The 15,569-nt window shown below is 46.5% G+C and overlaps 1 protein-coding gene across 2 annotated transcripts in view; it reads left to right on the forward strand.

The window, feature by feature from the left end:
* The window catches only part of LOC106584141 (carboxyl-terminal PDZ ligand of neuronal nitric oxide synthase protein), a 241,671-nt gene that overhangs the window by 208,681 nt on the left and 17,421 nt on the right, over positions 1-15,569 (forward strand). For both annotated transcript variants that reach the window (XM_014169058.2, XM_014169057.2), the window contains exons 9-10: positions 9,730-9,895; positions 10,558-10,752. In XM_014169058.2, coding sequence (XP_014024533.1) covers positions 9,730-9,895; positions 10,558-10,752 — 361 coding nt within the window. The remainder of the gene's footprint in view (positions 1-9,729; positions 9,896-10,557; positions 10,753-15,569) is intronic.

The raw sequence follows: 15,569 nt of genomic DNA on the forward strand, positions 1-15,569 counted from the left end.
AAAAGTGTTTTGTTGTTGTGCACTCTCCTCAAACAATAGCGTGGTGTTTTTTCACTATAATAGCTACTGTAAATTGGACAGTGCAGTTAGATTAACAAGACTGTAAGCTTTCTACCCATATAAGACATGTCTACGTCCTGGAAAGTTTGCTGTTACTTACAACGTAATTCTAGTCACATTAGCACACGTTAGCAACAACCGTCCCAGTAAAGGGACACTGATCCTACGGGATCCTTAAGAGGATATTATTAAAGTCTAAGGTGGTGCCGTGGAGCATCAGAGCCAGCCAGCGGGAGCTTACAGAGTCTTTGTCCTTATCCTGCTTATCTGTCTGTCCAAACCCCAGCACAGGCATGGCAACAGGCACTAAACCCATTAGTTCTGCTGCCTGCCGTGCTATGTGGCATTAAGACTTAGCCCACGGGTAGTTTCAACTGCCCCTTAATGAGAATGGAGAATTAAAAACCCACTTAGAGGTTAAAAAGAAGACAATAATAAGCTTATTATAAAAGTAAACATTTTGAAATTATGAATAAGTGAGGCAGAGGAGGATGTGACTGCCTTATAAAGTCTAGTTCTGAAGGCCAGAGTGTGTGTGTGGGTGTGAGACTGGGTAACCGGGTAGCTGGTCCTGACACCTCTATCCCCTATCTGCCAGTGCAGTCAGTCAATGGCCTTGAGACAGTGATGTTACTAACTTTGTGCGACAGGAAGGAAGAGACAGATTCTTTATTCTAAGCCAATCAGGTGTCAAGGTGGGTCAAGTACATCACTTCCCTTCACGCCTCAGAGGGATGGCCTGGAGGGGAGCGAATAGCAATTGGCCCAGTTAGGTTGCTACAGAGCCAAATCTCTGAGACTGAATGGACTTCCAAACAAAGTGCTGACAGTAGCTGAGATTTTAGGGTAGTTAGCTGGTCTGTGAAAGCTCACACTTATCACAATCATCTAGGGTTGGAAAGAGAGAATAGGATGGAAGGATGGGGGAGAGGAGGAGAGAAGGATCACTAACATTTTCAGAGAAGTGTGAATATTTGTTTGTTTATTCTCTCTGCCTGGCAGCATGAGGATAATCCTGAACTGGGTGGTAATAGAGTTGTACATCCTCTGGTTATTCTAGGGACGTAAATCTTGACACTACATCGTTGATCGAAACCCTTTTCAACAGATGCACTTGGCTGTTGGCTAATCCAGACTTGCAGGTGTCACTGGAAGTTCAATACAGTTTTAACTTGTTACAGTTAATTACAAACAAATTATTGAGCCATCAATAAGACCAGGCTAGAGTAGATGTAGTGTATCGAGACTAAAGACTAAGTTGTGGGTGGATGCTAACCACCAAGTCGGCTCCAGTTAGAGTGAGGTGGACAAGAATCCAATGAACACTTGACCATTTATCATCAGCATCAATGAATGATAATGAGTCCAAACATAACACATCAAGCTAGTAAGTTGAACTCAATGGTGTAAAGTACTTAAGTAAAAATACTTTAAAGTACTACTTAATTGTTTTTTGGGATATCTGTACTTTACAGTTTGTTTTTCAACATTTTTACTTTTACTTTACTACATTCCTAAAGAAAATTATGTACTTTTTACTCCATACATTTTCCCTGACACCCAAAAGTACTCATTATATTTTGAATGCTTAGGAGGATAGGAAAATGGTCCAATTCACACACTTATCATGACATCCCTGGTCCTCCCTACTGCCTCTGATCTGGCGGACTCACTAAACAAACATGCTTTGTTTGTAAATTATGTGAGGGTTGAAGTGTGCCCCTGGCTATCCGTAAATAAAACAATTTTAAAGAAGAAAATTGTGCCGTCTGGTTTGCTTAATATAAGCAATTTGAAATTATTTATACTTTTCATGCTTAAATATATTTTTGCAATTACATTTACTTTTGATACTTAAGTATATTTAAAACCAAATACTTTTAGACTTTTACTTAAGTAGTATTTTACTGGGTGACTTTCACTTTTACTTTCTATTAAGGCATCTTTACTTTCAATCAAATATGACAATTGGATACTTTTCCCACCACAACTATAAGAATAACAGTGAATATAAGGCATCAAAGTTACAGACAACACTCCTTGGTCAATAACGCATACTGGTGGAGAGTCCTGTTTGGTGTGCTCTGCAGCCATCTTTGTAGGGTCAGGTGACAGGTCACCTGAGCAGGACGCCGTCTTGGTTTAGGAATATAATTTGATAGTGTAACATTGGTCTTTCGAGCCAGATGCAATACACCTACTGTGACATGGCAGAGGAGCAAAGAAACACAGCAACAGTCACACAGTCAGAAGATCCCATCCCCAAATGGTATCTTAGAAAACAATGTATACTGATTCCTCTACAACATTGACAACAACCCGTGGCAGCACATGCCCGATGTCTGTTACCTTTCCAACAGGAATCCACAGTTTATCTGACTCCTTGGGAGGAGGAGTGCAGGTGCAGAGTGCCAGCACCAGGGAGCTACATCCCAGTGGAGGACAGCAGGCCAAAACTGCGACCCCGGTCGACCAGCTATCCCGTGTTCGGATCCTCTGCCCCAACACTGTGAGGGCAAGAAGTGATCACTACACTAAACTACACCCAGCTCATGGCTAGCCCACAGGACACTGCTGCCCACGTTTCAGTCACCCTACCGCTAATATACTGCTCAAAAAAATAAAGGGAACACTTAAACAACACATCCTAGATCTGAATGAAAGAAATAATCTTATTAAATACTTTTTTCTTTACATAGTTGAATGTGCTGACAACAAAATCACACAAAAATAATCAATGCATATCCAATTTATCAACCCATGGAGGTCTGGATTTGGAGTCACACTCAAAATTAAAGTGGAAAACCACACTATAGGCTGATCCAACTTTGATGTAATGTCCTTAAAACAAGTCAAAATGAGGCTCAGTAGTGTGTGTGGCCTCCACGTGCCTGTATGACCTCCCTACAACGCCTGGGCATGCTCCTGATGAGGTGGCGGATGGTCTCCTGAGGGATCTCCTCCCAGACCTGGACTAAAGCATCCGCCAACTCCTGGACAGTCTGTGGTGCAACGTGGCGTTGGTGGATGGAGCGAGACATGATGTCCCAGATGTGCTCAATTGGATTCAGGTCTGGGGAATGGGCGGGCCAGTCCATAGCATCAATGCCTTCCTCTTGCAGGAACTGCTGACACACTCCAGCCACATGAGGTCTAGCATTGTCTTGCATTAGGAGGAACCCAGGGCCAACCGCACCAGCATATGGTCTCACAAGGGGTCTGGGGATCTCATCTCGGTACCTAATGGCAGTCAGGCTACCTCTGGCGAGCACATGGAGGGCTGTGCGGCCCCCCAAAGAAGTGCCACCCCCACACCATGACTGACCCAACGCCAAACCGGTCATGCTGGAGGATGTTGCAGGCAGCAGAACGTTCTCCACGGCGTCTCCAGACTCTGTCACGTCTGTCACGTGCTCAGTGTGAACCTGCTTTCATCTGTGAAGAGCACAGGGCGCCAGTGGCGAATTTTCCAATCTTGATGTTCTCTGGCAAATGCCAAACGTCCTGCACGGTGTTGGGCTGTAAGCACAACCCCCACCTGTGGACGTCGGGCCCTCATACCACCCTCATGGAGTCTGTTTCTGACCGTTTGAGCAGACACATGCACATTTGTGGCCTGCTGGAGGTCATTTTGCAGGGCTCTGGCAGTGCTTCTCCTGCTCCTCCTTGCACAAAGGCAGAGGTAGCGGTCCTGCTGCTGGGTTGTTGCCCTCCTACGGCCTCCTCCACATCTCCTGATGTACTGGCCTGTCTCCTGGTAGCGCCTCCATGCTCTGGACACTACGCTGACAGACACAGCAAACCTTCTTGCCACAGCTCACATTGATGTGCCATCCTGGATGAGCTGTACTACCTGAGCCACTTGTGTGGGTTGTAGACTCCGTCTCATGCTACCACTAGAGTGAAAGCACCGCCAGCATTCAAAAGTGACCAAAACATCAGCCAGGAAGCATAGGAACTGAGAAGTGGTCTGTGGTCCCCACCTGCAGAACCACTCCTTTATTGGGGGTGTCTTGCTAATTGCCTATAATTTCCACCTGTTGTCTATTCCATTTGCACAACAACATGTGAAATTTATTGTCAATCAGTGTTGCTTCCTAAGTGGACAGTTTGATTTCACAGAAGTGTGATTGACTTGGAGTTACATTGTGTTGTTTAAGTGTTCCCTTTATTTTTTTGAGCAGTGTATATTCCTCGGCAGGAATGGAAGCGCTAGCGAGGTCGACCCTGTAGAAAGCCACCATCGCTACAGAGGTCACCATCACCACACAGACCTACACTGTCACAAAATCACTGCCACAAACACACATTTCAAGTAGGCAGTTGGCCGAAAGTCCCTACCAGCAGTATGGAAATGTGACAATGCACTCTACATTGATGTTGTTAACCCCACCAAACCAGTCATGGACTGGTGGGCACGCCCTGAGCTACCAGTCTTCCAAACATCAGCTGTTCCACCCACCAGCTCAGGCTTAGTCTGCATGACACAAGCTCCGACTCCGTCAGCTGCTCTATTCTATTCAACTGACCAACCGTGGGCTGCACCTGCCCAGCCAGCTTATCCTCCATGGACCACTCCTGTCCTACTCACTTGCCTGGACCAGCTCACTTGCCTGGACCTGCTGCATCGCTCCATCTAGCTTACCCGGCTGGAGCTGCTGAACCTCTCCAGGTAGCTCACCTGCCTGGACCTACTGCACCGCTCCACCTAACTTACCTGCCTGGACCTGTTGCACCACTCAAGCCGGCTCACCTGCCTGGACCTCTTCCACAGTGTTGAACACTATATATCTTAGTGCACAGAGATAGTGAAGCAGCCGTCAGAACATATCAAATGTGGATCAAGGACGGTAAGCGTTACCGGAAGTGGGGTCCCGAGTGGCGCAGCAGTCTAAGGCACTGCATCTCAGTGCTAGAGGCGTCACTACAGACACCCTTGTTCAAATCCAGGCTGTATCACAACTGGCCATGATTGGGAGTCCCATAGGGCGGCGCACAATTGGCCCAGCGTAGGCCGTCATTGTGAATAAGAATTAGTTCTTAACTGACTTGCCTAGTTAAATAAAGGTTAAAGAAAAAAGAAAAATATAAAGTGTGGCTGCACTAACCATGGCCCCGATCCATGCACCCAGAGAAAACAATGCAGAGAATGTAATTAAGCACATCTATAAGTGCTTCATAGTGTTGCCAAGCCGAGCTCCAGTGTCACCCCTCTAGACAAAATCTACCTCACCCACGAGTCTACCTAAAGGTAGTGCCAGTCGTGCTCAGGACTGGCCAGAAGTCTCTGAATACGTATGCCATTTTAGATGATGGGGCAGAGTGGACAATCATCCTCCCCTCAGAAGGCTAGGAGGAGTCATAGCCCTGACGACAATCCAACACCACGCTGCTCATCTTACTGGCTCATCAGTCAATTTTCAAGTATCCCCCTGTGGCCAGGCCAGCAGAGAGGTACCCCATAAAGGGAGCTTTCACAGCCGATCGACTGGCCCTTGATGAGCAGTCCTATCCCGTGCCAGCCATGTAGAAGTGCTATCGCCATCTAAGGGGCATCCCATATCATGCCTTTGACAAGGCACACCCTCTGCTGCTCATCGGAGCGGACTATACCAACCTGATAGGTTGGGCCAGCTGGTAGACCAGCAGCTGTACATATGCAGTTTGGTTGGACACTCCAGAGCCCTGATGGTCACATGCATAAACAGGTACAAACCCAGCAATGCCTGTTCACATCAACTCTCTCCGTTCTGCTGCATGACGTTGGTCACGGCAAGACCAGGAAGCTGTGAACATCCTAGAAGCCTGAACTAAGAGGTTGCCAAAGGACCCCGGAAAGGCAAAAGTATACAATGCCGAGATCCAAAAGCCCATCGAGGCAGGGTGCGTCACCAAGCTAACCGGAGAGGCAGGCCACCAAGACCACCAAGATGACCCAGCCTAGCTGAAGAGGTCCATCTTCTGTGGTCTCACGACAGTAAGCCCCAGTCTACAAGTGCCTGGCCTCTTTGGTGGCTCTCAGGGAAGATGCTTCCTTGGCACAGAGAATGGGGGTAGGATAGTGTCACCTACGTTAAGACGTTTTGTTCCAGCCTCTGGGATGTTCACAGCTTTCTGGTCTTGGTGTAACTGTGTCACCAACTTCTTGTTGCGGAAGGGGAGAATGTCAAGCTGCAAGATTCGCTCTACATGTTGGTAGATGTCATCTACCGTCGGGCAGATGGATGTGAACAGGGTCCTCAGTGCCTCCAGTCCCAGAATTGATAACCTGTGGAATCCTCTCATCAAACCAAACTTTGCTTCAAAGCATTTAATTATTGTTTATTTGATTAAATATGCAGAAAATGCTGTCTGGCTAAACTTGAACTTTGTCTCCCTCCCTCACTCTCACTCTCTTTCTCTCACTCACTCTCTCGCTCCCCCTCTCTGCTGTTATCTTTATCTCTCAATCATCACAGACACTTTTAGTATCTCCGTTCTCCATGTTATTATTCAGGCTGCGTTTAAGGAGCATGTCTCACAGTCACATCTCAGATAAATCCAGGACAAATACGACACCTTCCTTCTCCAAGGCTAAACTCAGTTTACCTTTCACACTTTGATCAGTACAGCGTATCTTCTCATCATAGTCACATATCTCATGTTCTGTCCTGGCGGTGCTTGATGTGTCGTATTTACATTTTAGTCATTTAGCAGACGCTCTTATCCAGAGCGACTTACAGTAGTGAATGCATACATTTCATACATTTGTTTCCGTACTGGTCCCCCGTGGGAATCGAACCCACAACCCTGGGTTCGTATGGTGGCATATTACCCTGACAGTGCCGTTAGACTGTCGGGATTTACAGATGAGCTCTGACGCTGATGGCCCGCTTTAATGGAGACTAGATCACTGCTATTTGTCGCTAAGTGGAGTGATGATGGAATCTGATCTGTCTTTTACCCTCTCTCCTTCCTGGCATTTACCGTCCAGGGGTGAATGGAGGATGAGAAGATGGGGAAAGAGGAGGGTGAGGGGTGTGATGGGGAGAGTACAGTAAGTGGGAGTGGGAGAGAAGAGATAGGATGAGGGGAGGGTGTGGTGTTGAAGGGGAGTACATTACAGTAAGTGGAAGCCTTGAGATGGAGTGGCTCCATCTTGTGTCTGCACAGTTCAGAGGTTTCTCATTAGACACAAAGTCCTTCAGCTGTTTTTCTCATTTCATCACCATCAACTGTTTCTCTTTACAGTAATTGCATCAATAATGACGACAGAAAGCTATACATCCACGTTACCTTGGTTACAGAGTTTTATGGCTGTGGTATGATGAAAGGAGAATTGTATCTTCTGACTATCTAGCAACAGCCTCATGACTCCATTCATGCTCCATTCTCCTTGAAGTGAGAGCAATGCAGTGCTATAGAGACATGGGCTCTATAACAAGCCCAAAAATATGCTCCTTGAGGTAAGAAAACCACAGCAGAAAAGTTCCTATAGAAACTATCATAAAGTTGGAAGAAGTGCTCAATGTCAAGTTAGAAGTACCACAGTAGCACTCATTGTCAACTATTCACCGTGAGATAGGCCTCATTCTTTTCTATACCCCGATCGCTTCTCTTGTCAGGATATATGCAACACACCCAATGACACTCTGTCTCACCTTGGAATGACCTTCCAGCTTTTTTAAAAGAGGTTGCAGCTACAGTTGAAGTCGGAAGTTTACATATACTTAGGTTGTAGTCATTAAAACTCGTTTTTCAACCACTCCACAAATTTCTTGTTAACAAACTATATTTTTGGCAAGTCTGTTAGGACATCTTCTTTGTGCATGACACAAGTCATTTTTCCAACAATTGTAGACCACAAGTCTGGTTCCATCTTGGGAACAATTTCCAAACGCCTGAGGGTACCACGTTCATCTGTACAAACAATAGTACGCAAGTATAACCACCATGGGACCATGCAGCCTCAGGAAGGAGACGCTTTCGGGCTCCTAGAGATGAACGTACTTTGGCGCGAAAAGTGCAAATCAATACCAGAACAACAGCAAAGGACCTTGTGAAGATGCTGGAGGAATCGGGTACAAAAGTATCTATATCCACAGTAAAATTAGTCCTATATTGACATAACCTGAAAGGCCACTCAGTAAGGAAGAAGCCACTGCTTCAATACCGCCATAAAAAAGCCAGACTACGGTTTGCAACTGCATATGGGGACAAAGATCGTACTTTTTGGAGAAATGTCCTCTGGTCTAATGAAACAAAAATAGAACTGTTTGCCCATAATGACCATCGTTATGTTTGGAGGAAAAAGAGGGAGGCTTGCAAGCTGAAGAACACCATCCGAACCGTGAAACACAGGGGTGGCAGCATCATGTTGTGGGGGTGCTTTGCTGCAAGAGGGACTGGTGCACTTCATAAAACAGGCCACATCATGAGGGAGGAAAATTATGTGGATATATTGAAGCAACATCACAAGACATCAGTCAGGAAGTTAAAGCTTGGTCACAAATGGGTCTTCCAAATGGACAATGTCCCCAAGCATACTTCCAAAGTTGTGGCAAAATGGCTTAAGGACAACAAAGTCAAGTTATTGGAGTGGCCATCACAAAGCCCTGACCTCAATCCCCATAGAACTGGGTAGAACTGAAAAAGCATGTGCGAGCAAGGAGGCCTACACACCTGACTCAGTTAAACCAGCTCTGTCAGGAGGAATGGGCCAAAATTCACCCAACTTATTGTGGGACGCTTGTGAAAGGCTACCCGAAACGTTTGACCCAAGTTAAACAATTTAAAGGCAATGCTACCAAATGCTAATTGAGTGTATGTAAACTTCTGACCCACTGGGAATGTGATGAAAGAAATAATAGCTGAAATAAATAATTCTCTCTACTATTATTCTGACATTTCACATTCATAAAATAAAGTGCTGATCCTAACTGACCTAAAACAGGGAATTTTTACTGGGATTAAATCTCAGGAATTGTGAAAAACTGAGTTTAAACGTATTTGGCTAAGGTGTATGTAAACTTCCGACTTCAACTGTAAGTTCTGGCTAGTATTACCATGTAGACTAAAGCGCATGCACATCCCTTGATATTGTAGAATTCCGGGGATCATCAGTCTCTCTCCATGTGTACTGTTTCTGAGAAGACAAGGCTAGGAATCCAAACAGCGCTGTTCGCTCCTATGATAATCCCAAGGGTTGTCTGTCCCCTGAGCCTGGTGTTGAAGCCTGAGCTAGAGGAGAAACAGTTTTTTTTCTTCTTAGTCTCTGGTTTCTATGATTAGTGACTAATGCCACTGCAGGCTACAGCCTTTAATGGGAACTGTATTTCTTCTTCTCTTGGTTTAATCCTGCGACAGACCACTCATGGCATTACATTTTCATAAGCTTAAACTTGAAGTGTGACAGTCCTCGTCTTGCTCCTCGAGTTATGGGCTTTGGTGTGAGACATACAGAAATACACAGACATACTTACAGTGACACTCAATAGTCTGAAGTCACTATTGAGTGTTTGTTTGTGTACAGGCATATCTCAGGAGTGTCTGTTCTCTCTCTCTCTCATGTGTATGAACATACCGTACAGCAGTATCTTGTGTGTGTGCATGCATGTGTGTTCTCTCTCTTCCAAGTATGTCCTTATCTCAGGTGTGTGTGTGTGTGTTGTGTGTGTTGTCTCCCCCCAGGTGCACCTGTTGAAGGACCAAGTGAGTGCGGAGGCTACAGCCAGACTGGAGGCCCAGGCCAGAGTGCATCAGCTGCTGCTCCAGAACAAGGACCTGCTGCAGCACATCTCTCTACTGGTCAAACAGATCCAGGAACTGGAGGTCAAAATGTCTGGGTCCAGGTCAAGTGAGTACACACAGGATGCATGACCACACACACACACACACACACACACACACACACACACACACACACACACACACACACACACACACACACACACACACACACACACACACACACACACACACACACACACACACACACACCACACATGTACACACAGACTCCCTTCATCTCATTATCCACTCAAAGACCCTGTTTGTCTTCTCCTCCCCTATTGCGCATGTATTCTCTCCCTCCCCCATCTCTCTCTCATCACACACCATATCACACCTCTTTAAGCTGACAGGCCAAGCGTAGACTCCAACGGACCAACCAGCATGTTATCGTGTAACATGTTACATTACTTCACACATTTTTCAGCTGCATCATTATACAACGTGTTACACCTCAGCGGACCAACCAGCTCTACACCTCAGCCACCTCAGCCCCCTCCTCTCCTCCTGATATCACACTCCACACCTCACCTCCTCCAAATGTAGTGTTTGACACCGTTTCACACTCCCTACCAGGGGTGGATGGGAATTAGCCTCATGTTAGCAGTTAAACAGGTGAATGTAAGCTCAGTTAGCTCAATGTGTGGAAGGATGCTTATCTTTAATGAAACTAACATCCTTCTTTTCTCTCTCCCCCTTTTCTCCCCTCCCACTCTTCACCTCCTCCAGTGGGTTCCCAGGACAGTCTATTGGAGATCACTTTCCGTTCCACCGTCCCCCCAGTGTTGTGTGACCCAATGACCCCTCGACCCCAGGACCACGCCAGCCTCACCCTGCCAGCGCTGGGCATCAACATGGGCGTGGGCCAGGACAAGACAGTCAACCCACTCTTCTCTTCCTCCCTTCCCCTGGGCAGCCCCCTAGGTAGGGAACAGTGTCTCCTCAAGCTTGAATGTTTCCGCTTCCTGCCCGGACCCCCAACACCTGACCCTCGCCCCGCTACTCCTCCACAGCAGAGGGGTCAGAATGGAGTGAAAGGTCAGGAGGGGTCGGGGGTGGTGATGTCATCAACCCGCGACGAGGTACTGGGCAGTCTAGAGCTGCTGAGGTTCCGGGAGTCTGGCATTGCGTCCGAGTACGCGTCCACTGATGATAGTGATGAGACAGAGGAGAGAGAAGAGAGGGAGGAGATGGAGGAGAGAGAAGAGAGGGAGGAGATGGAGGAGAGGGATATTATATACGGCTGGGGGTCTGACGAGGAGACCCTCCGCCTACTAAACGTGCTCAACAGACAGGGACCACCAGACTGCCTGGGGGATGAGATAGCAGTGTAGCTCGACAGCACACATTCACAATACCCAAAAGCACATGCTTGTACATGCAACACGCTCTCACACATGCACACACTCCTAAACACACACAGTCACACACACACCTTACTGATCGACTCAGACCTAAACACACATATGCCCACCAGGTAAAAACACTAGTGAAGAGCCATAACCTGACCCCCACTTCTCCCCCTCTCTGCTCTCAGAATCATCAGAAACAGATTCCTTTACTGCACCTCTGTGTGTGTACCCCAGCCTACAGGTTATGGCTGAAACTGCTCCCCTTGAGCTTTGGTCTCTGTCTTCATACAGTGTAATGGTGTGAGGAGCCGGTAAGGTATCAGTGCTGTACAGTACAGGCCCTAAAGTGTACAGGACTGTTGACTGGTATACAGACTCTGTTGGTGTTTGTTAGAGAGGAAACCTTATCCACACTTCGTAAGCAAATACTATTTTTTTGTAAGAATATGATGATATCTGTATGTATTGATGGAAAACAACATTTTCTACATGGTCATGTGATGCTGTGTTTTATGTGTTATGTTGGTTGATACCGTATTATTCCAGTGGTTTTTGTTTCTGAATAATCTGTGTTTTGGAAGCATGTGTGCACTGGTTTTCACAGAACCATCCCTCCCCCAATCTAACTGGTGTCTAATTTATGTAAATCCGGGATTATTCAGACCTTCGGGTATGCTGTTGCTTTTTCATTCATTTACAAGACTTTGTTCCGTAACAGTGACTAGAGCGCCTACCAGAAACGGTTCCCCTTTAAGACCTTGTGCACTAACACCGACGTAGAACACCTGCCAAATACTGCTCCTATTAAACCCTAGGCACCCTATGACAACACTCTGTGTGGGTAGTAAAGAAGTTATGGTAATAACTATATATAGTAGTATATAAAAGGCCCATAGCAAGTCAAGTCACTTCCTCTCAGTCAGTTATCCTCAGCTCATCTCTTGCATCAGGTTCAATAGAGAGCAGAGAATTGAAGGTGACAATCAAAAGAACTTAAAAGCAAACTGTTTGATCTCTGAAGTTTCAATTCTCATGTTTGTGTAACCCACCTGACCCAGAGTGGTGTGTGTGTGTGTGTGTGTGTGTGTGTGTGTGTGTGTGTGTGTGTGTGTGTGTGTGTGTGTGTGTGTGTGTGTGTGTGTGTGTGTGTGTGTGTGTGTGTGTGTGTGTGTGTGTGTGTGAACAGTTATCATACTGCCTCCAATCAACCCTTTCTGTGATCTCCTTGAGAGGGTGAGTGAGGTCTAAGCTGTACTCATCCAGTAGTTAGCATGGTGGTCGTCTCAGTTCTCCTCTCTGCCTTACTCTGCTCATCCAGGTCACCATGTAGTTGAACCTGTTTTTCACTCTGGGCCATCTCACTGTGGTAGGAGAGAGGGTGAGGGGTGAGTTAAGGTCCATGAGGGAGAGAGAAATACAGAGAGAGAGTTAATTAGAAAAAAGAGGGGGCAGAACATACTGTGTACACATTCTCTCTCTCTCTCTCTCTCTCTCTCTCTGTCGCTCTCTCTTGCAGTGCATGCTGGGAGTTTTTGGGAGTTTGAGTGTTTGGTGTGGAGGGCTCTGTCCTAACTTTTTTGATTATTTCCTTGGTCTTTTCTTTCAATTTTATTTTTCTATGGTGGAGGGTTAATGCAGTATTTGTTTTAGCGGTATCCACAGTTTTTTCAAAGTTAGGGTGGAAGAGGACAGAGTAAGTTTCCTGGGGTTTGGAAGGTGTGGTGTGCGCGGCTTCTCAGCCTAGCATGGAGGAGACGCTGTCGATACGGCATGGATTCAGGTGTGTTCCTGAGAATGGAGTTAAGGTGGAGGAGGTTCTGCTCGCGGTCGGTGAACAGGTAGGAGCTGAATTTATACATTCTGCTTCTAGAATGAACAAAGCTGTGGTTGTGTTCATGAAAAGAGCAAATTTGGTTGGTAGGCTAATTGCTAGCGGAATATTTATAAGGGATGTGTTGGTGCCAGTTTCACCTCTCTCTACCCCTTCGACAAGAGTGGTTGTTGCAAATTTGCCTCCGTTTATTAAGGATGATCAAATCAGGAAAGAGCTGAGTCGTTTCGGTAAGTTTGCTAACTGTTTTCGTGTACTGTCGGCAGGTTTTCAAGCAGATGCCGTTCAGTGGCGGTTCTAGACCATTTCAACTGGGGGAGCCAACCTGGGGCCAGTTGTACTGTTAGAGGGGCCAGTTACATTAGACGTTACTGTTGTCATATCGTTTTCTTCACTGCATCACAGGCATTAGCAGGCAAAAGACCATGTTGATAATCATCATCGTTGCCACTGTCTAATAACGGATGTAAAAAAAAGAATGATAACAAAAATTGGTTATGTAAAAATTATTTCATACTCCACATTTAGGGGGGCCACAAGGGGGTCCAAAATTGTTGTCACAATGGAGGGTGGTGTAGCGGAGGCTGGATCTTGTCAGGCTAGAGATGGTGGGGTAGCGGAGGCTGGGTCTAGTCAGGCTAGAGATGGTGAGGTAGCGGAGGCTGGGCCTAGTTATGCTATGGAGGGTGGTGTAGATGATGCTGGGCCTAGTCATGCGATGGAGGCTGGTGTAGATGATGCTGGGTCTAGTCAGGTTATGCTAGTGGATGAGGAGAGTATAGTGGGGAAGTGTAAGAGACTAGGGGGGAGGAGGAGGGTGTCAAGCGGAAAAGGAAAAAGGGTGTGGTCAAAGGCACCATGGAAACTTTGCCTGTTGCTGTGGGGGATGCCATGACCAGAGAGGAAGGGCAGGTGGTCAGGGTGGGAGATAGAGATGAGGAGGAAAGTGAGTCTGAGGAAGAGGATGAGGAGTTCTTTTTTTCAGACTCCTCTTCAATAGGCCCGGAGCTGACAGCCAGTCAAGCAGAGGGGTCTAAGTTCACGTTGAGAGAACTGACAAGGTTCCTGAATGAGACCAAGGGGAAAAAAGTTCATCTTGAGGCTTTTTTTTCTGATCCAAGAAAGTTTGTAAGATCAGTACAACATGCTGTGAAAAATGAGGGGCATGGTGTCCTCTCACCCAGGAAACGGTTTAGGTTGAGGAAGTGGGTCACAACAGTGCGTAAAGGTTTACCTTCAGACACTGTTTAGATGTATATTTTCTGTCTGACACTGGGGCTTTTGAGCTTTGCTATTGGTCTCTTTCTCTGCTGGCTTTTCTCCCACTTCTTATGGAGACTCATTGGGTAGGCTCGCTCAATATAAATGGCGCCAGAGATGCGGGAAAGAGGAGTGTGTTGGGTGAATATGTAAAAAAAAAAAAATGTACAGGTGTTGTTTCTGCAGGAGACACATAGTGATGTGTTGAATGAAGTATATTGGGGGCTCTGGTGGAAAGGGGCAAGTGTGTTGAGCCATGGGGCAAGTCTTAGTGCAGGGGTGGCAGTCCTTTTTGCACCGGGTCTGTCTGTAAAAATGTGCTCCTCAAAGGAGGTGTGTAGGGGTAGTATGCTTGTTGTTAAAGCAGAAATTAACAACATGGGTTTTGTCTTATAAATGTGTATGCGCCTAATACAGGGAGAGAAAGAGGGGTTCTAGGTCTGAATAGGTCTAATACAGGGAGAGAAAGAGGGGTTCTAGGTCTGAATAATCCCGGAACTCTCATAGGTAGCGCCTGAGGAGACGCTGGTGGTCGGAGGGGACTGGAACTCTACAATGGATTTGACAAAAGACAGAAATGGGGAAGAGCCTCATTCAGTGTCAGTGGGAGTGTTAAGGGACATCATTAATCAGTTTGACCTAGTGGGTGTTTGGAGAACTAAACATCCAAACACAAGACAGTATACATGGGTGAAGGTTTTTGGGGCTAGGGTGAGTGCAGCCCGACATGTCTAGGAATTGGAGCAATAGGCTCTTAGGCGCTACCATTCTCCCGGTGGGGTTGTCGGATCATCACATAACCATGGCTCGGCTGTCTATTTCACCAGGGCCCCGGCAGGCATCTTATTGGAAGTTCAATGTAAAGCTCTTACAAGATGACACTTTTTTTTATGTGTGCTCAGATCTTGTTCGCAGGACTCCCTAAGCTCTCTCTGGCACAGAGGGATGAAATGGACATTCCTCTGTTGTTCCATGAACTGGCAGATGCCGTAACCCAGATGTCCCGCATTCGTGCACCGGGGGTCGATGGACTCCCGGTGGAGTTTTATAAAAAATTCTGGGGAATAATTGGACAGGACTTCTTTTGCGTGTTGCGTGAATGCGTCGGGGTAGGAGAGTTGCCGATGAGCTGCCGTCCTGCCCAAAAAAGGGGACTTGTGTGAACTTAAGAACTGGAGGCCTGTGGCATTACTCTGTGCGGACTACAAGATATTTGCCAAGGTCCTCTCTAACAGACTGAAGTTCCATTTGGACTCGATAGTACATAAGGACCAAACATATTGTGTACCGGGACGCTC

This window comes from Salmo salar, chromosome ssa23 (assembly GCF_905237065.1).
Source record: "Salmo salar chromosome ssa23, Ssal_v3.1, whole genome shotgun sequence".
Taxonomy (NCBI): Eukaryota; Metazoa; Chordata; class Actinopteri; order Salmoniformes; family Salmonidae; genus Salmo; species Salmo salar.